The 21,100-nt window shown below is 39.1% G+C and overlaps 1 protein-coding gene across 1 annotated transcript; it reads right to left on the bottom strand.

The window, feature by feature from the left end:
* Nucleotides 1-15,501: 15,501 nt before the first annotated feature.
* LOC125249292 (trypsin I-P38-like) lies at nucleotides 15,502-20,456 on the bottom strand. The gene is made up of 6 exons (XM_048161559.1): nucleotides 20,291-20,456; nucleotides 18,525-18,545; nucleotides 18,269-18,431; nucleotides 17,922-18,190; nucleotides 17,651-17,799; nucleotides 15,502-16,691 (listed from the first exon to the last, which is right to left on the bottom strand). Exons 1-6 carry the CDS (start codon nucleotides 20,343-20,345, stop codon nucleotides 16,347-16,349), a joined length of 1,002 nt encoding a protein of 333 aa, XP_048017516.1. The 5' UTR covers nucleotides 20,346-20,456; the 3' UTR covers nucleotides 15,502-16,346.
* Nucleotides 20,457-21,100: the final 644 nt, after the last annotated feature.

Here is a 21,100-nt window from a genome sequence, read left to right as displayed (position 1 = left end):
TCAAAATATTGTGTTTATTTGTGATAATCTTAGCACTTTATTATTATCGCCCAATAAACCTGGCATTGTGTATTATGACTGACTTTTAATTTCTTTGTTCCTCTTTTCTTCTAAATGCATGTAGCCTAAATGTAACAATAGGCTAATAATAATAACAACAACAACTATTATTATAATTTATTGTATTTATTATTTAAATGTATTTTTTATTAATTATTTTAATTCATTCATTATTTTTTATTATTTATTACTATAAATGAGTGCACTTAAGACAGTATGTTTATCATAAAATAATTAATGAATGCTTTATTTAAAAAAAAAAAAAAGAAAAAAAAACTTTTTACAGTTTTAGAAATGTTCTAAACATGAAGACTTGTTTTGGTGGTTTTATTATACTAAGCTTTTTACCCAAAATGGACTTTAAAAGATAAAAATAACGGAAATTCTCAAATGAATTCTGAATGGAAGTTCAGGAAATTCTCCATTTTGTAAAATAAAGTAAAATAAAGTTTATTGCATCCCGCACCTAAATAGGTGGCCTGGTTGAATCTGCCGGCAAAGATTGGAGGCGGGGCCACAAATCCTGCAGTTTTTACAAAACCGTGGGAACGGATTGTGAAAGCGTGCGCACGGATTATGAATTTGTGGGAACGGATTTAAAAACCGAGGGTACGGGTTTGCGAAATCTGAGCGCACGGATTGGAAATTCGTGGGTACGGTTTATTAATCCGTGGGCACGATTTGTTAAACCGAGGGAACAGTTTAAGAATCCGTGAGCACGGTTTATAAACTGAGGGAACGGATTGCAAAACCGTCGGCACGGATTGTTTTTTTTTTCTCCTATGGGTGACGTGCGGGGCTCCGTAGTAGGCGAATTGGGATGCAGCAAAAATAAAATAAAATAAAAGCCAAGAGGGAAAACATCAAAAAGCAGAGGGCCCAATGTAAGGTGTACATTTTCAAAACTGATCACACTTCTAACTCAGCTAGTCATTCTTTCAAAACCTGATCTCGTGCTTTCATTACAGTTATACACATTTCAGTCCACATAATCAGTGTTTCAAACACAAGATCAGTGGCGTAACTTAATAATGATGGGCCCCAGTGCAGGCTATTACGATGGGCCCCCTTGGCTGCACTGCCTGCACTGTCTGTAGTTACGCCCCTGTGTGGAATAATTTTAATGGTTTTCTCAAAATATTTCTAAACACTTTTGGTTGTTACTGCCATTTTTGATAAAATACCGGGCGGGAAGAAACGGGAACATTTAGGGGTGTAGGCCTATAAATAGTCAACAATAAGCGGTAGAATGTGAATGACGTGTGATTTACAATTTCAAACTCAGCGCATTTAATTTGATGTTTCCAATGTTTCTGTCGATGTGTGCCCACACATCATAGAAGATCTGATGAACTGATAGATCACTAAATAAAATAATTCAATAAATACATATTTATAAGCATTTATCTCAAAATAACTATATAGACTTTAATAACTGAGAACTGGCAAAAACAAATCAGATCGCAAATGCTAGGCCTATCTCATGAAACGAAAAGGTGAGTCCTTATAATTTCTATAGCCTATAGGATACTTTTTTCTTAGAAGTGAATTGTGACAACATGCCCCAAAGGTGAGGCGCATTAAGATTAACATGACCAAATGACAGCTTAAAATGTTACCTTATATAATAAAAAAATATCTAAACTAAAACATTATGTCCAAAAAATTAATTAATACAAAAATAATAAAAAATGGCATTTTTAATCATTAAAAATAGCCTATACAATGTTTTGAGTTTGATAGCAAACACATCATACAGCTAGGCTATACAGCGTAGGCTAGTTAAAAATATAATAATTCATAATTTCTGAAGATTGACTGTGAGTCATTAGTCGCCCTTTTCTCATGGTTTCTCAAAAGAATTTATAAAATTAGGCTATAGAATAGGCTATAATAGCACCCCATCTGCACAACTGGGATTTGCTGGTTAGCATTAAATAACAGTCTCAACTGTTAAATAAGATTAAATAATATCAGATTTGTCTTATTTTAAATAAACACAAAAAAAAAAACAGAGATGGAAAAAAATAACTTTAGAAATTTACTTTTGCGTTGTAAATGTTCAGTGATATCTGTGTTACTTACTCCGCGTTAGGTTGTGCACCGCGCTCCCCTAGCCTATACGGTGCTATTCTTCATTTAATCGAGAGTCTGGTGGTTGAAAGTTTACGGCAACATTAATTCAAGGTGAGAAAACAATTCTAAAGAAAGAGCAAGAAGGTTCACTCGGAGTGCACAGGACAAGGCTTGAGCTCGCACACGTATGTGAGCGAGAGCATGAGCCGTGAGACCATTATGAGAACGCATGCACGTCATTGTGAATTGCCTAGTGAAAGATATCCGCCTGAGAGAAAACAGAGAAATTTGCGCTCTACTCTCGTGTTACAATTATGTTCTCTCACATTTGTCATCAAAATAACGCAATAGAAACGGCCTCAAATTAATAAAACGAGAAGAACGTCATTTAAATCGGTTTTATTATTATGGGTTAAAAATGAATGTATAATATAGCATCCTGACGAGACACTTCATCGCCAGGGGCCCACTTGCGATGTGGGCAGGGCCCGGGTGCGCAGCGGGCCCCCCCGCCGCACGGGCCCCAGTGCGGCTGCACTGCCTGCACTGTCTGTAGTTACGCCCCTGCACAAGATCATTGTGATAAAGTAATGAGAACATTTGATGAAGAAACAACAGTAGTACTTTGTCTTTTTTTTTTTCAAAACTTTACTCAAAAACTGCAAAATATTTTGCCCCTACTGTCATGTAACACACCGGGAAACTGCTTTGCGCGGTCTTTTGTGCTTATTTTTGTTGGCAAATGAGAATGATTTGCGTGCTTCATCATGGTTTCATGGTTTGCAGATAAGGTTCCCATGGCAATAGCGGGGAAATAATGGCGCTTTACTTGTGTGTCAACTTTCTGCTAAGATATATGTGACTTTTTTGCAACAAAAATACAGGGATTATGAAATCATGCTATAGCCCCGCATATTTTGCTTGCTGAAATTGGCAATTTATGCGGCGAAAATGTGGCGTATTTGAAAAAATGTGACCCCCGCATAAATATGCAGACTTTGGCTGATTATGCATGAAATCAGGAGATCGCATAATCGCGTTTTTCTGGAGGGACTGAATATGGAAGCAAGTAGACAACAGAAAAGTTGTTCAAAACCTATAACTTGACCTTTGGCCTATTTATAGGCCTATTCTAAAGCCATGATTGGACAGTGTTAAGTAAAGCAATAAGTGTTTGTGCATGTGAGGAGTTAATGTGAGGCGCTGATGAATTAGTGTGGCATTTTGATTGGTTGTGTTTGAAAAAGGAAATCAAGATACTTCCTGTTAGATTTTTGTGTGTTACATAGAGAATTGTGTGTTGTGTTTCGCAAAGAGTGTTTTATGAAATTGAAAAATGAGTCAAAGGCCGAGATTTAGTGTGTGGTTTTGCAGATTTTGTGTGTGGTTCTGCTGTTTGAGTGAGAGGTTTCAAAAATCGTGTGACATGAAAAGATTTTGTGTGTAAGCAGCTGGAAAAAACTGCAAATAAACAGTGGCTTAAACTTTAAAATGTCCCAGAATAAATATAAAGTACTTTGGTGAATATAATAATATTTAATAATAAGTGTCGATCTGTTCTCAGATGTTTTTCAAAGGCAGCGCCGTCCGAATCTGATGGGACTCTGATGTAGGTCAAATCCGATTCACTGAATCAATCTGAATCTGACGGGACTCTGATGAAGGTCAAATCTGATTCACTGAATCACTCTGGATCTGACGGGACTCTGATGAAGCTCAAATCCGATTCACTGAATCACTCTGGATCTGACGGGACTCTGATGAAGCTCAAATCCGATTCACTGAATCACTCTGGATCTGACGGGACTCTGATGAAGGTCAAATCCGATTCACTGAATCACTCTGGATCTGACGGGACTCTGATGAAGCTCAAATCCGATTCACTGAATCACTCTGGATCTGACGGGACTCTGATGAAGCTCAAATCCGATTCACTGAATCACTCTGGATCTGACGGGACTCTGATGAAGCTCAAATCCGATTCACTGAATCACTCTGGATCTGACGGGACTCTGATGAAGCTCAAATCCGATTCACTGAATCACTCTGGATCTGACGGGACTCTGATGAAGGTCAAATCCGATTCACTGAATCACTCTGAATCTGACCGGACTCTGATGAAGGTCAAATCTGATTCACTGAATCACTCTGAATCTGACGGGACTCTGATGAAGGTCAAATCTGATTCACTGAATCACTCTGAATCTGCAGGACTCTGATGAAGGTCAAATCTGATTCACTGAATCACTCTGCTGTAAAGAAGCTCTAAAAGACAATAGTGTCATTATTCAGATCAGTGTTATGAGTTCAGTTCATAAGCAGCTCTACTGAGGACAGCAGTGTTCATATTCATAATTTTCAAGGTTTTCCCAAAGTCTGTCAGAATGTTTGTGATTCTCAATGCTTTAATATTTTGTAAATTGTTGCTGAAGTAAATCTATGCTATGCTAAATGTGATTTTTTTTAATGATTATTTATGTTATTTCTGATCAGTTTAAATGAACTTTAATGAAACGGTTATTGTGATAAAAAAAAAAAAAAAAACTATATAGCCCATTTTACTGCCCAAATAAAAATGAACCATGTGACTAGGTTCATGTTTTGTTGTGATGTATTTATTCAGTGTCTCTGTACAGACAGATGAAGTGTTTAATGGGCCTTTGGCAGGAGTGTCAGTGCGTCAGATCAGAAAGTGTCCGGCAGGTGGCGCCAAACACTCACCGATGACGTTTGATCTTCCGCTTCTGAGTTCGCGCCTAAAGCTGAACGCTGCGGCCTGTTGTTCCTTCGGGTTTTCTTGACCAGTTCCTCTTCGAAATTCATATAAAGAGTGTGATTTATAGATGTTTTGTGGCGCGTTTGTTTTTAAGAAGCGTTATTTTGGACAATATGAGCGCATCTGCAGGTACAATATCTTAATATCCGGTGTCGGTGTATTATTAATATCAAATCTTACCCTGCCATCACCTGAGATGTTGCTGGAGTTGTTATCTGTGAAAAGCTTGTCACATTTACGAAAGCTTCAATGAATTTTGTTTTCTGTCTAAAAGCTTTTTCACCTCGTACAGCAGTTGCTATAAAAAGTGCTGCTGTCAGGAGTTATGCAGTAGGGTGAAGTCAGCAAAAGTGGGAATTTTTTTTTTTTTTTTGTAAAATGTACAGGTGCTGGTCATATAATTAGAATATCATCAAAAAGTTTTTTTTTTATTTTTTTATTTTTTTTTATTGTAAGTTATTTTTAAAAATTAAACTTTCATATATTCTAGATTCCCTACATGCAAAGTAAAACATTTCAAAAGTTTTTTTATTTTTTTTTTTTTTTTTTTTAATTTGATGATTAGAGCGTACAGCTCTTGAAAGTCCAAAATCCAGTATCTCAAAATATTAGAATATTTCCTAAGATCAATTAAAAAATGGATTTTCAAAACAGAAAAGTTCAAGTTCTTTAAAGTATGTTCATTTGTGCACTCAATACTTGGTCGGCAGCACGTTACAGCAAATGACTTGCTCCTAGCACAAATTACAGCATCAGTGAAGTGTGGCATGGAAGTGATCAGCCTGTGGCACTGCTGAGGCACTATTGAGCCTTCAGATCATCTGTATATTGTTGGATCGACTGTTTCTCATCTTTCTCTTGAAAATATCCCATAGATTCAGGGGTCAGGCATGTTGGCTGGCCAATAAAACACAGTAATATCATGGTCAGCAAACCTTGGAAGTAGTTTTTGCACAGTGGGCAGGTGCTAAAGTCCTGCTGGAAAAGGAAATCAGCATCTCCATAAAGCTTGTCAGCAGATGGAAACATAAAGCGCTCCAAAATCTCCTGGAAGATGGCTGCATTGACTTTGCACTTGATAAAACACAATGGACCAACACCAGCAGACGTCACGGCCCCCCAAATCATTACTGACTTCAGAAACTTCACACTAGACTTCAAGCAGCTTGGATTCTGTGCCTCTCCAGTCTTCCTTCAGACTCTGGGACCATGATTTCAACATGAAATGCAAAATTTACTTTTATCTGAAAAGAGGACTTTCGACCACTGTTCACTGTCCAGTTCTTTTTCTCCTTAGCCCAGGTAAGATGCTTCTGACGTTGTTTCTGTTTCAGAAGTGGCTTGGTAGTCCTTTTCCTGAAGATGTCCGAGTGTGGTAACTCTTGATGCGCTGACTCCGGCTTCATTTGACTCATTGTGAAGCTCTCCCAAGTGTTTGAATCAGCTTTACTTGACAGTATTCTCAAGCTTGTGGTCATCCCTGTTGCTTGTGCACCTTTGCCTACCCAATTTCTTCCTTCTAGTCAACTTTGCATTCAATATGCTTTGATACATCACTCTGTAAACAGCCACCACATTCAGTAATGACCATCTGTGACTTACTCTCTTTGTGGAGGGTGTCAATGATTGTCTCCTGGACCATTGCCAAGTCAGCAGTCTTCCCCATTAGTGTGGTTTCAAAGAACAAGAGATACCCGGAATTTATACTGTAGGGATGGTCATTTAATGAAACTCAAATGTAAATATTATAATATTTTGAGATACTGGATTTTGGACTTTCATTAACTGTATGCTCTAATCAACAACAACAACAACAACAAAAAAACTTTTGAAATGTTTTACTTTACATGTAGGGAATCTGGTATAAATGAAAGTTTAATTTTTTAAAATAATTTACAATAAAAAAATAAACTTTTTGATGATATTCTAATTATATGACCAGCACCTGTATATTTAATACAGATTAATCTTTTGTATTCATGTTTTAAAACAAATGTTCAATATCTCCAGCTGGTTTCGAAGACTGTCATGATGCAGCGGATCCCTTTTGTGTCTCTGAAAAACACGGTGACATTTCGTTACAATGATTCAGTGACCCTTAAAGTTTTTTTTTTTTTTTTGCATTTTGATATTTATAAACCTGTATGAATTACATCGGTACTCTAATATTATTATGCAATTATAATCGCAGGCAGCAGGTAGGCTACGTACACATATCCCTCGTCAGCATTAAATGGTTAGTGCTAAAGGTGCACGTGGGCAAAAGGGCATTTTATTTAATTGTCCTCTAAAACACTAGATGCCATAAAACGACACCACAGCGATTTCGTCGACCACTGAGTTTCACTGTTTGCGCGTGGAAATCCGGCTGATTCTTTACGCGCTCGTGAGCATCATCATGATTCTGCTTAAATCTGATTGAATAGGCCTGGGCTGCGTTTCCCAAAAGCATCGTACGCTTAAGTTGATCGTAGCTCCATTGAAACCATATTTTTGATATTTTTTTCCAAGCACATTGTACCAACTCCAAACCACACAGCAATGGTGACAGATTTAAATATAGACTCGGATCTCCTCCGAAAAGGTTTAAGAATCATTCCGAATCATTAATGTTTGTCTCTATTTTAAAAAATATAAAACATATTTCAGCGACAGTGTATTTATTGAACGAAAATACATTTGATCAAAATAGTACAAACTTTGCTGAAAATGTCGTTTTGAACAAGTATCAACTTTATTCTGCAAAACAGTTACTTGAACTAGAGTATTTGTAGGCTCCGCCTCATACATTTAGCTTATATTATTTTTATATTATCATATGTAACCTATAGCAGTTCAGCTTGAACAGTATTGGCTTCGAAGGACACTTATTATTCAGTAATTGATCTGAATGCACTGACACTATCTGATGAGAACAAACGTTGGGAAAACTTCTGAAGCATGAACACTTTTTTAAAAACCTGTTTGTCACGTAAAGCTGTTTAGAAACAGTGATTATTAAGCGCTATAAAGGTGACTTGACATCCGTCAGGCGTGTTAATTAGAAAATAAAATTACATCTGGTTAAGTTTGTATTTTGCATTTTTAATTACAATATTAAACTAAAATATTTTGTTATATTTAGACAAGAAAACACACGAATCTTATTTTGAGTTCATCTTTTCGGTTATTCGTCGCTTCCGTCTGAGAGATTTTCTTTGAATAAAACGAGCAAAAAGACAAAGCAGCATGAACTTAAGGGGTTTTCAGCATGTGTGCATATTGTGAGTGTTATTTGGTTTTCTTTTTTCCTTTGTAAAGTTATTGGGCCTGCAGCGGCTTTCACTCAAATGTGTGTCATGGTAGTATAAATAAATATTATCTTCAAAGTGTTTGTGTATTTTATAATAAATGAGAATTACTGTACTGTTTAAAAATTGAATTCCCTCTCTTGATCACTCTGTTCTTCAATTATTCACATTAATCCGATTTGAGTGACTGATATGCATTGTTTACCAGTCATAAGCGTCTTAGATAATATATTATATTCTCCAGTCTACTATATAATCATAAATCATAAATGCATCTTGAAAGAAAATGTCTTGCTATTACACACACACACACACACACACACACAAAAAAAACAAAGTTCAGAGTGAGTGAGAGATTCATTCTGCTTCAGCATCATGTCTTCATGTTGGGTCCGGCCTAAATCAAGTCAAGTCACCTTTATTTCAATTGCAATTTATACTACACAGATACTAGTCTAGTCTAGTCTAGTATAGTATAGTATAGTATAAGTATAGTATAGTATAGTATAGTATAGTATAGTCAAAGCAGCTTTACAGTGATAACAGGTACATGATGATCAGTAATGCAAAGAGGGTTCATTTTGGCTGTACAGCTCTAAAAGAAAATAGTGTCATTGTTCAGCTGAAGTCAGTTCAGTGTTGATTCACTTACATTGTAAAGACCATCAATTATTATGTAAATTACTGTCATTATTTTCCTCTATAAAGCAGTTCTGCAGAAAACAGTGATGTCATCATCTAGGCTAGCTTAGTTCAGTTCTCATCCTATAATGTCAGTACTGTCAGATCAATAATATTGTTGAATATTATTGAATATTGTTGAGGCATTTTCCACATCACAGGCAATGTCGTCTCTTGCCAGGCAAAGGGAAAAAACCTGTGCCCGATCCAGCCTTGACAGCCTTGTCTCCACACCCCTTGCTATTTCTCCTCATCATCCTCTTACACATACTCTTCCTCCTCTACTTTTCAGATTGTTCTATTGTTGGTATCATCATTCAGCACCTGTGTCACCTGTGCACTCTGAACTGACCTATATTTTATACAGTTGATTTGATCACATCATTAGAAATAAGTGTGAATAATTTTGAGTCATTGTGTTTAAAGGATGACAACTGTGTTGTAGTTGTATTTAACTTTTGCCACATGTATTTACCATTTTGCAACACAGTGCAAAATATGTTTTAGTGAGTAAGAATGTGTTTAGAGTTTTGCAAAAAGAGTGGATGAGATTTGCAAACAGTGTCTTAACTACCTCAACTTGTTTAAGGTATTGCCTACAAAGTGACTGATTCGCCAAATGGGTTTAGGCCACAGAGCATTGGGTTCAGAGAATGGGATTTAGTGTTTTAGCAATTGTGAAATACTGTAATAGACAAACACACATAGACGCCGCCCTCAAGCGTCGTCAATGCGTTCACTCCTCTCCAGACAGAAAAACACCAGAAACGTGTACATCATGTGTCAAACCAGGGGACACGGATGAACACATTCTCCTGAACTTTTGCAGACAAAAAAGAAGTAATTTCCTACTGGAGTTTGTGAAACAATGGCACGAACAAAACGAAAAGGACGAAAGACGAAAGGATGTTGGCTGCTTCCCCAGGCGCTCCCTTTATACGTCACGGTTTGCGCCGTTTGACGTGATAGGCTGTCGCCGGCCAATAGGACTGGAGTGTTGTGATTTTGGCATTTCGAACACGAGTCACGAGTGACGTTCCCCATAGCGCAATTCAGCGCAGAGTTGAAGTTGAAGTATTTTAATATGGAAACATGACACCTCATTCTACAATATTTCTATGATTAAATCGCTGACTCCTCCCCCATCAGCCAATCACTGTGTTTATACTCCATAGCAACGAGGTCAACCCCGCCCTTACTCTTAGCTTAAGACTTCAGTCTATTCCTTAGTAAAAGTTTGTCTCAGCAGCTTTGTGAATAGGTTTTAAGAGAAAACTCTTAGCTAAGAACTTTTACTGCTATTTAGGAGAACTCTTAGTGGTAAGATAAAATGTTTTGTGAATACGGCCCCAGGTGTGTTTGATTAGGGTTTGAGCTGCAGGACTGTGGCTCTCCAGGACCAGTGTTAGCCACCCCTGATCTAAATGATCCAATGATCCGGATTCTTCTGACGGACAGAAACATTCATCAGGAAACACTTTTATAATGTTACAAAAGATTTTTTAACTTTTAAACCTTTTTTAACCCTTTAACTGCCTGCTCGACCAAATGGTTGAGCACATTTTGAGTCACTATATTTCATTGAGAGGAGCACCTAACTTAACTCAAGCTGATCTCTACCATCTGGTTGAGGAATGTTATGCCAAAAAAAATCCACTAGATTTGCAATCAACAGCAATTGTCACAACACTTCCTCTAACATGGATGTCAGAAACAAAGAAATCACTCCTGCCATGTGAACTGTTCTTGGTGAAATTTTGCAAGCTAAGCTTTTTTTTTTTATTTTTTTTTTATACATATTACACTGTAAGAACCCTAACTAACCTACAAAATTATGTTACTTGGTGCCATGAAAAAACATTAGTATGTTTTTAATAATTTTTCAAAAACATGCTCAACCAAACGGTTGCTTTGTCACTTTATGGTAAACGCAGAAAAGCTAAGGTACTCTTTTCAGATCATCCATTTCTGCAGTCAGAATGGGCTATTTGCAGAGAAATATAAACTCCTGATCATTCTTAGCTATGAATATGACAGCTATTGTTATTTCTTCATGAATATGCTGAGATAATTTCTTAAATATGTATTTTTTGCCACTTTTGCATATTTTTTGAAGTAAATATAATGAATTTATAGAATTAGTGTGTGGAAATCATAATTATCAGAGGCAATTACTTCTTAAATGACAAATGCTGGTGTACTAACATTACTAAAATTGTAAGAGATTGTTATTTATTTGTTTGTTGTTGCTTTTTTTACAATTACTAGATGGATGTCAACGGTTTCAATGGTACAAGAACGTGCACTCTTCAGGCCCTTGTCCCAGAAAACCCCCAAGATTCTGATGCTGATCTCAGTGATGTTGATGACCCAATAGAGGATCCGGATTATCACCCCATCCAAGAAGAGAAATGTTCATATATCTAAAAAAAGAAGGAAAAAGAAAACTACTGCACTTGGACTACCGCACTTGATGGCGTGTTTCTTGAATCATAAAAGCCTAAAATGCCTTTGTAATACTATCTTTTGCAATTTTGTTTTTAGTTTTTGAATGCAGAAAGAATGTAATGTCTTTAGTTTTGTTACTTTTAGTTATTTGTGTTATTTTATTTTTGTTTATTGTTTAAAAAACAAGAAAACGTCATTTCCTGTGTTAAAATGAAAATCTGAAATATGTTATAGAATACTTCAATAAATAAACAAGATTCGATATATAAAACTATTTTATTTTGATTGTTTTAAATAAATTAGAATTATATTTCATATTTTTCTGATTTTCATAATATCTGTATGAATTTTATTATTTTACCATTAAGTGACATATCAACCATTTGGTAGAGGCCGATATTTTAAAAATCTGGGGAGCGTTTCCCAAAACCATAGTTGCTAACTAAGTTAGCAATTTTGTTGGATGCAATACAATTTCCCATTGCCAACCAACTAAGTTGCTAACAGGTTACCAACTATGCTTTTGGGAAACGCACCCCTGACCATCATGGATCCAGCGAGATCGTCGGATCTTCAGGAGTATTTGAGCAAGAATGCCCAATGCATGGATCAGTAGGACAAGCAGGTAATGGCCATTGCTCGTGCCGTCCAGGCATTGGTGGTGCAGGTGGCCGAGTTATCTACCCAGGTCCAACGTCTGTCATCTCCCACTGCGCCAGCTCCACCGTCTGTTCCCCACCCATCAGCGAACATCAGAAACCAACATGAACCACGTATTCCTTCACCTGAGAGGTATGCTGGAGAACCGAATCTGTGTAGAGCATTTTTAACAAAGTGCTCTATTTTTTTCTCTCTGCAACCTACTACGTTTTCTTCTGAGGAGTCTAAGGTGGTGTTGGTCATGACACTGCTGTCAAAACGTGTGGCGTTGTGGGGAACAGTGGTGTGGGAGAACAACCACCCTTGCTGCTCCTCGTTCCAAGCCCTGTCTCAGGAAATGAGGAGGGTATTCGATCGCACGGTGGCTGGACGGGAGGCAGCTCGCTGATCTTCATCAAGGAAATAGACCAGTCTCGAAGTACGCAATCGAATTCCGGACGCTGGCAGCGGAGTGTAAATGGAACGAGGAGGCGCAGTGGGATATGTTCCTGCATGGGCTGGCCAACCGTGTTCAACAGGAGATCTGGACTCGACGGATTAATTGAACTGGCGTTACAAGTAGATGCTCGCTTACAAGAATGTGCTGATCGTATGTGACCAGTAACATGGTTCGACTACCCGGAGGAGGCTGGAGCCAGCGGGGGTAACACGGTCGGTCATCTGTTCGACCAAGAGCCCATGCAGTTGGGTAGAGCTCGGCTCTCCCGGGAGGACATTTTCTGAGGGAGTGTCCCGTAAACGTCCAAGCCCGACTGTAGGTCCGAGGTTACTGTCGGGTAGGTTATCCATGGAGAAATCCTCATCAGCGACGCTCCTCCCGGTGAGACTGCAATGGGTATCGGGGCATCACAGCTGCCAGGCTCTGGTCGACTCAGGAGCTGAGGGCAGTATTTTGGACTATGCTTTGGCCAGACATTTACACATTCCGATACATGCACTCAAACAAGCCATATCTGTTCATGCTCTCAACGGCCAGGAGCTGCCCACCATCACGCGCACCACGGGACCGTTAACCCTCATCACGTCCGGTAATCACACTGAACAGATTTCATTTTTCATCTCCAGATCTCCGCTCCTTCCAGTCATCCTGGGTCATCCGTGGCTGGTTAAGCACAAACCCAGGATTGATTGGGGCCAGGGTTCGGTGGCGGAATGGAGTAACCACTGTCATGCATCTTGTTTGTTGTCTGCTTGTTCTTCTGTGTCTCGTTCTGTGTTACAGGAGGAGTCTGTGAATCTGTCAAACGTGCCTGAGGATTACCTCGACCTGAAGGAAGTGTTCAGTAAGTCCCGGGCTGCTTCTCTCCCTCCACATCGTCCCTATGACTGTGCTATAGGCTTATTGCCAGGGACTTCTCCGCCTAAAGGCAAGTTATATTCACTTTATAATCCTGAGAGGGAGGTCATGGAGAAATACATTTCTGATTCTTTAGCAGCTGGGATCATCCGCCCTTCCTCGTCTCTGGCTGGAGCAGGTTCTTTTTTCGTGGGTAAGAAGGATGGGTCCTGACAAGGTTAACGCTGTGGTGGATTAGCCAATCCCAGATTCCCGTAAGGCCCTGCAGAGGTTTTTGGGATTTGCCAATTTTTACCGGCGTTTTATTCGCAACTTCAGCCAACTAGCCACTCCTCTGACCGCCTTGACTTCTACAACGACTACGTTCAGGTGGTCTAATGCAGCTGAGGCCCCAGCGCGCCGCCGAGGACCATAAGATGCACCCATGTGTGTTTTTTTCTCATCGTTTATCCGCAGCAGATCGCAATTATGACATTGGTAACAGAGAGTTTCTGGCGGTCAAATTAGCATTGGAAGAATGGCGTCACTGGTTGGAGGGTTCGGGGGTACCTTTCATCGTCTGGACCGATCACAAAAACTTGGAATACATCAGGTCCGCTAAACGACTGAAATCTAGGCAGGCTCGATGGGCTCTTTTTTTCGGTCGTTTCGATTTTCCGCTATCTTATCATCCCGGGTCTAAAAACATCAAACCCGACACGTTATCTCGTATTTTTGATCGTTCCAATCGCCCGTCTACTCCTGAGTGCATTTTACCTGAGAGACTTATTGTCTCTTCACTCACATGGGAGATCGAGTCGAAGGTCCGCACGGCCTTAGAATGGGTAATGCCTCTGCCCGGGTGCCCACCAAGTCGCTTATTTGTGCCAGAGAGGTTACGGTCAGACGTTATCTGGTGGGGTCATGATTCCAATCTGGCTTGTCATCCAGGGGTTAGTCGTACCATTTTTTTTTGGTTAAACAACGATTCTGGTGGCCCTGCATGGCTCGTGATGTTCGCAGTTTTGTTTTGGCTTGCTCAGTCTGTGCTCGTGGTAAGACTTCCAATCGTTCCCCTGATGGGCTTCTTCAACCGCTGTCTGTCCCTTCGAGACCCTGGTCCCACATTGCGCTAGATTTCGTCACAGGCCTCTTTCCCTCACAGGGTAATGCAGTAATTTTAACCATAGTGGACCAGTTCTAGAACCAACCAGGATTTGGAGAGAACGGTGCGATGTCAGGTGGCTCAGAATCCTTCCTCCTGGAGTCAGCAGCTTTCTTGGGTGGAGTACACACACAATTCATTACCAGTGTCTGCTACGGGCCTGTCGCCATTTCAGTGTAGTTTAGGGTACCAGCCGCCTATCTTTCCTAGTCTGGAATCCGAAGTCGCACTCCCCTCCGCTCACGCCTTTGTCCAGAGGTGTCGTCACACATGGAGAAGAGCCTGTGAGACTCTTCTTCAGGTGGGAGCGCGCACCAACGCCCAGGCCGATCGCCACCGGCTGAAGCCACCCGTATACGTTGTCGGTCAAAAAGTGTGTCTTTCTTCCAAGAATATTCTGCTTCACTCCATATGTAATAAGTTGGCACCCAAATTTATTGGCCCGTTTACTGTTACCAAGATTCTTAGTCCGGTGACAGTCCGCCTCAAATTTCCTCCAGCATACTGGAGAATACATTGCGTATTCAATGTGTCTCAAATCAAACCTGTTTTTCACTCTAACATTAATCCGCCGGTTCAGTGTGCTATTTAATGTTTGTGCCAACGTGTTGTGTTTGTCAGATCGTTGCAGGCTGTCTTGGTGTTGTGCACTTCTCCCGTTGATCTCCCCGGACTCTGGATTACTGGACTGGTCTTGTTTACCCTGCTTTCTGGGTTGGATTACTCCTCGGTCTCTGATACTCATTGCAGCCCTGCGTCACCCAGCACTCCACCTGCGCTTCATCACCTGCATCTGTCTTATCATTTTATTGTACAGCGAATTCTGTCAATAAACCTTATTGCATTTGGATCCTCTGACTTTTGTCCCATGACCTGACAGGTAACTAGTGACATAATGAGATAAAAAATGCAAAAAAACTGGTGGAGCAGTTAAAGTTTAAGATTAAACTTTTTTTGAACTTTGTATTCATCAATCTTGAAAAAAACTATCAGGGTTTAGATAAAAACATTAAGACACTATGAAGAGAGAGAGAAAGAGAGAGAGAGAGAGAGCATTCCCAAAGTCAGTTCATTCTTTTGTGTTTATTCTGCTTAGTGTGACTACAACATGTTGATTGATTAGATAATTACATAAAGATAAAGAAAATAAGAAAGATAATTACATTTTCAACAAGCAGGATCCAATGCAAAGCTCCAGACTGTAAGAAATTGTAGTCTGCCTCGACCCAGATTCCACTCCAAAGTATATTTTAGAATGAGCTCATCCCCAAAATGGCTTTATTATCATAGAGAAGAAGAAAGTCAACTGGTATATTGTTTATGTACCATTTGGGTTGATCAAATCCTGATCAAATGGTCATCAATTGTTGAATGGGAATGGGTGTGGGACACAGAGAACCATCTCAGACAATGACTTCATTAACATACAGACCACTGCTGGTAAAACATGAGAAACTACATTTAAATGAAGAGTGGTAAACTGTAACAGGATAAAAGGTTTGAGATTTGGATGTTCTGGGTTCATTCCGACTCCAATGAACCCAAGGTGCTATGTGTACTTTGTCACTGCTATGCTGCAATGAACTTCTTCATCGAGATCTTCAATGTCCTCATCATTTTTTCTTAGAAGACCCTAAATCAGTTAAGCTGGTTATCACATATAAACAAAAAAAAAAAAGAAATGGTATTGTTATAATAATATTAATAATATTCTTCAATCTCCACTACTTATGAAAACATGCTGAATTCCAGAGTACAGAAGCAGGAACTTCATTAGTGTATGCTCTTATAATGTCAAAAAGAAAGCTTTTCATGAATCACAATATAATGTACATGTAATGTATAATATAAATAACATGTACAGCACAACTGTCCACTTCAAAGAAAGCCTGAGAATTACTGTTCAATCAATCTTTAGAAAGAGAGATAGAGGGAATAGAAGGTGAAAGGAATGATGGAGAACGTGAGAGAAAGGGAAAATAAGAAGAGGTTGGGTACACTTCTGAAGCTGGAGTTAGATGTTAGAGTTGGAGTTTTAGTTGGAGTTGTAGTTGGAGGTGACTGCTGAACATCAGTGTTGAATTCAACAAATCCAGGTGGGTTGCTGCTTATGTAAGACTTGATCCAGTTCTGGTACTGAGAGACTCTGGTGTACACACCGGGATATCTGGGGTGAGCACATCCTGCACCAAAACTCACAATGCCGGACTGAATCCACAGAGAGTCTTTCTTACTGACCATTGGACCTCCACCGTCTCCCTGTATTCACAAATATTCAGCATTTATATCTCTGACAATATACAGTGAACAGTTGTTACACATACAGTATAACGGTAAAAGTATGCCGGCTGTGTGTCCACTAAAACTTTCCTCCTCTGAGGCCAGCAAACCTTTTTCAATTGTTTGCAGTGAGAGTGTTGAGCGTTTTTCAAACAATGTTCAAGTTTGGGTAAAACCAAGAGAGTAATAGAGTAATTGTTTACTCTGTTGATATACATATTTGTGTGGCTTTCCACTTGCGGAAAAATGCAGTTTATAATTCATCCTGGGCCTCATTTATAAAATGTTGTGCAGAAACAATCCTAAATTTGATCTTACGATCATTTCTCAGATGTGCGTACATGTGATTCATAGAATGATTTCGGTACACACCGAAATCAAGCGTACACCTTTCTGTATATGTGAAATCTATAAATCACAAATGATCTTGAACTTGTGTGCAGCTGAATGGTTTCAGTTCTCCACATGATAAACGACACCTAATTAATGTCATTTACATATAAAAGATCAACATCATCATCCAAATCTGACCAGGAAAAGTGTGTAAATCTGCTCAGACCCTGACGTGGCTCTTAGCACTTTTGCTAAACTGTTTTTTTTAACGTTAGCGTTGGCATGGATTTAAGCGTACACACACTCTAAGATCAAATCTGTGTGTACGCACGCTTTATAAATGAGGTCCCGTGTGTGTGCAGCCCAAATATCACATATACTTGTGCATATAGACTGCACTGCAACTCTGTGCTCTCCTCTGCAGAACAGCTGTAGTATCAAACATCAGTCATAGTGTACAAGCTCATGATCGGTGGAGTAAACACGGGGCTTAATTAAGCAACTAGGTTGGCAGTGTAAAGTTTGCAGGTGACCAAAACTGGTGAGTAGTGTCTTGTAAATTTCTTTGGATTAAAACATGTTAAAATGAATGACTGATGTCTTACCTGACATGAATCTTTTCCTCCCTGATTTAACAATCCAGCACAAATCATATTGCCTGTGATGCTTATGTTGATCCCTTCATAAGCATTATCACAGTCAGTGTTGTTCACAATTGGTATCATCACCTCCTGCAGTGTATCAGGAGACTGGCCTGTGACAGATCAGAGGACACATTTTATGGCTTTTAAAAAAACATTTCTATGTATTTCTATGTTTCTTGAGTTTTAGAGTATTGTTTGTATTCATTTGATTGCCAAGCAAATGTTTCCTCACCTCCAGACTGTAGCGTGCCCCATCCAGTGACCCAGTTCTCTGTACCTGCATTAAATACACTACCAGCCGCCGCCAGACAGACCGGCTTAATGTAATCAGAGAAGGTCACAGATGAGGAGAGCTGGACCAGTGCTATGTCATTGTCAAAAGTAGAACTGTTATAGTTACTATGTCTGATGATTCGACTCGCTGTCCTGATTATCTCATGAGGGTTTGGGCCGGATTGGTTCAGACGCCCAAAATACATCAGTGTGTCAGACACACCAAAACTGTTAACAGAGAAAGTCTGCTTTAATCTCACTATTATAAATCTACAAATGTATCTTTAACATTATTTAACTTCATACTTCCTGAAACACTGAGCTGCAGATAAAACCCAGTCTTTGGTGATCAGAGTCCCGCCACATCGGCCAAAGCCGATGACATGAATGCTGACTTGCCACGGCCAGGCTCCTGCCGTCACATCCTCCCCTCCAACAATCCTGTTGCTGAGAGGGGCTCGACCACACACTGATGAGAGAAAGACAATGTGGGAATTCCCAATTAAAATGAAAAGGATTGTGGAACAAGAGTCTTATGGTCATTAAGAGTATGACAACTTACCATCTAACTGGCAGAGAGAACCTGGGAAACAGAGACCAAACAATTACATGAACACATATGAAACTGATAAACTGGTTTGTAGACTATACAATTTCAAGCCCAAAGTAAACAAACTGTCCTGTGTGGTCTGCGATGGTTAGTACACTGTCCTTGTCATGTGATTTTCATCATCAGGAGTGTTTTCTAATGTCCGTGTGCAGCTCAGTTTTTGGGTGCATCTCAATCAACTTCCTATAACTCCTGAGCTTGTGAATCAGTACAAATCCGGCACTGGTAAGGGCACCTGATTTATTACCTGATATAAGGACCACTTACCTATATAACTGACTTTGATTGCTCATATAGTTTTAAACTTCCATCAAAGCCACTGGAAGTGTTTGAGCGGCAATATTGCTATAGGGCATCATTTGGCACTTTTCCACTGCTTGGTACGACTCGCCATGGCACAGCTCAGCTCAGCTCGGCCTGCTTAATTTCTTATTGCTTTTCCTCTGTGGTTTAGTACCACTTCAAAATGGGTGGGATTATAGACTGATCGTTATAGTTGCACCGCCTCTACTGCCATGGTTTCGCTCCTGGTCTACTGACCACGATACAGCCATTTATTTTTTCAAATTGTGTGCAACGGTCGTTTAAATCAAATGATACTGCACTGGCTGTTACTGACTATTTAAATCTAGCGGGTTTGGTGTCTCGTGATTCAAATCCAGTGACGCTGGTAGTGACGATTCTCTCTGACCAATCAGTGATCTGCAGTATTTACACGTATCGGTATGGCACACTTGGATCTTGGACCAGGGGAGACCGGGGGCAATTGTAACTAATTTTGGTCATGTCGTCAATACTCAAAAACCTTTTGAAATATTTGGATACATTTTTTATATCAGTAACTTGTATCTGTGTTCTACTTGTTAACAGTTATCAAATATTTTTACAAGCAATGTTAGAGTATTGAGTGAAACATTAGAAGTCAAATGTTACATCTGCACCACATGCAGGAATTGTAACAACACATGTAATACCTTCATATAAATACCAATGACCACAATAAACTCCAGAGAATATGGATATACGTAGTTAAAACTATTCAATATCCACTACATCCATATTATCCAGAAAAATCACTGCTGTTTTCCTTGGTCTGAACCTCGGCATGCTGTGAACAGAGAGTGTACAGAGCCCACTCAGTAAAATGGATCCCAGATTGAGAGGAAAAAACACTTTTCTTAAATTATTGGAATCTATCAATCTATTTTGATGTCCTTACTAAGCTGGACACTGTTTTGATGGTGACTGGGTTAATTTTAATGAAGTGTTATAACTGTCCCTGACTTTACCGCCCTGTGACAGGTTACCCTGCTAGAAACAACAAAGCTAATGTTTGACAAAGATATCAAATGTTAGACAACAGAATGGATTTAATTTCACAGACATTAATGGCTAAGACAGTAAGAAGAAAATATTGTAGATGAAAAAAATAATTGTATACCTCAAAAATGAGTCTTTTTAGAAAAACTTTACCAAGTATGATTCAGAAGCTTGTCCTTTGGCATACAGAGAGGGATCTCCACAGAGCTCCACTGAATTTGAGCATAAGGCTTTAGATCAAAAAGTATTTTGAGATTATGAGAAACACAAATTCAGTAAAGTTGGTAGTGTTTGTGTTTATCGATTAGTTGATTATTGATCCCTAGTAACTGCAATTCAACTAAGCCATTTAAACATTAAACATATAGCTAATTTAACAGATTTGTGTAAGATCTTACCTGCTATGCTGAGAAGTATAACTCCAACAACACTGAAAGCTGTGCTAAACTTCATACTTATGTTCTGGACTGGTTCAGACTGCTGTTTCTTCAGCTGTCAGATAGAGAGATGTAAAAGCAGGTCTCATTCATCAAGTCTTCTCTGCTCCTGCCAACACGAGTCTCATCTTTTTAAAGATGCCTTTTTTCTGTCAGTATTTACAGTACACACCCTGGACACCTTTACGGGAAATGTACAGGTTTATTATTAACTGCCTTTCAGTTCAAGGTCGCTTCACTACACATTAAAGAGAAAGTTCACCCAAAAAATAACATTGTCCCATGATTTACTCACCCTCAAGACCTTCTTTCAGACGAACACAATCAGAGTTATATTAAAATATATCATGGCTCTTCCAAGCTCTTCTGAAGCAAATCTATGGGTTTCTTGGTGAGAAAAATATCCATATTTAAAACTTCATAAACTATAATGACTAGCTTCTAGTAGATGGTTGATTTATACAGAAAAACTGCAACTGATGTAAGGAATAATGTAGTTGAACCGCTTAGACAACGCTATGTCCTACATCATTCATCGCAGATATTTTTCATTAATATTTTTCTTGCAAAAATCCATTGATTTGCTTACATTAAAAGTCTCTCATTTTCTTTTTTTTACTATCATAAACTTTCACACAGGTCTTGACACATCGCGACACATCCACGACCAACAATCATCTCCAATATTTTGTTTATTCTTATTTGTTTATTCCATTTCGTAAGCGAAAATTCCTTTTAATGACTTCATCCCATACTGTTTTTGTACTTTTT

Source organism: Megalobrama amblycephala, linkage group LG16 (assembly GCF_018812025.1).
Source record: "Megalobrama amblycephala isolate DHTTF-2021 linkage group LG16, ASM1881202v1, whole genome shotgun sequence".
Lineage (NCBI taxonomy): Eukaryota > Metazoa > Chordata > Actinopteri > Cypriniformes > Xenocyprididae > Megalobrama > Megalobrama amblycephala.
Note: the sequence above shows the minus strand (reverse complement) of the source record. Positions and strands in the feature narration are given on the sequence as shown.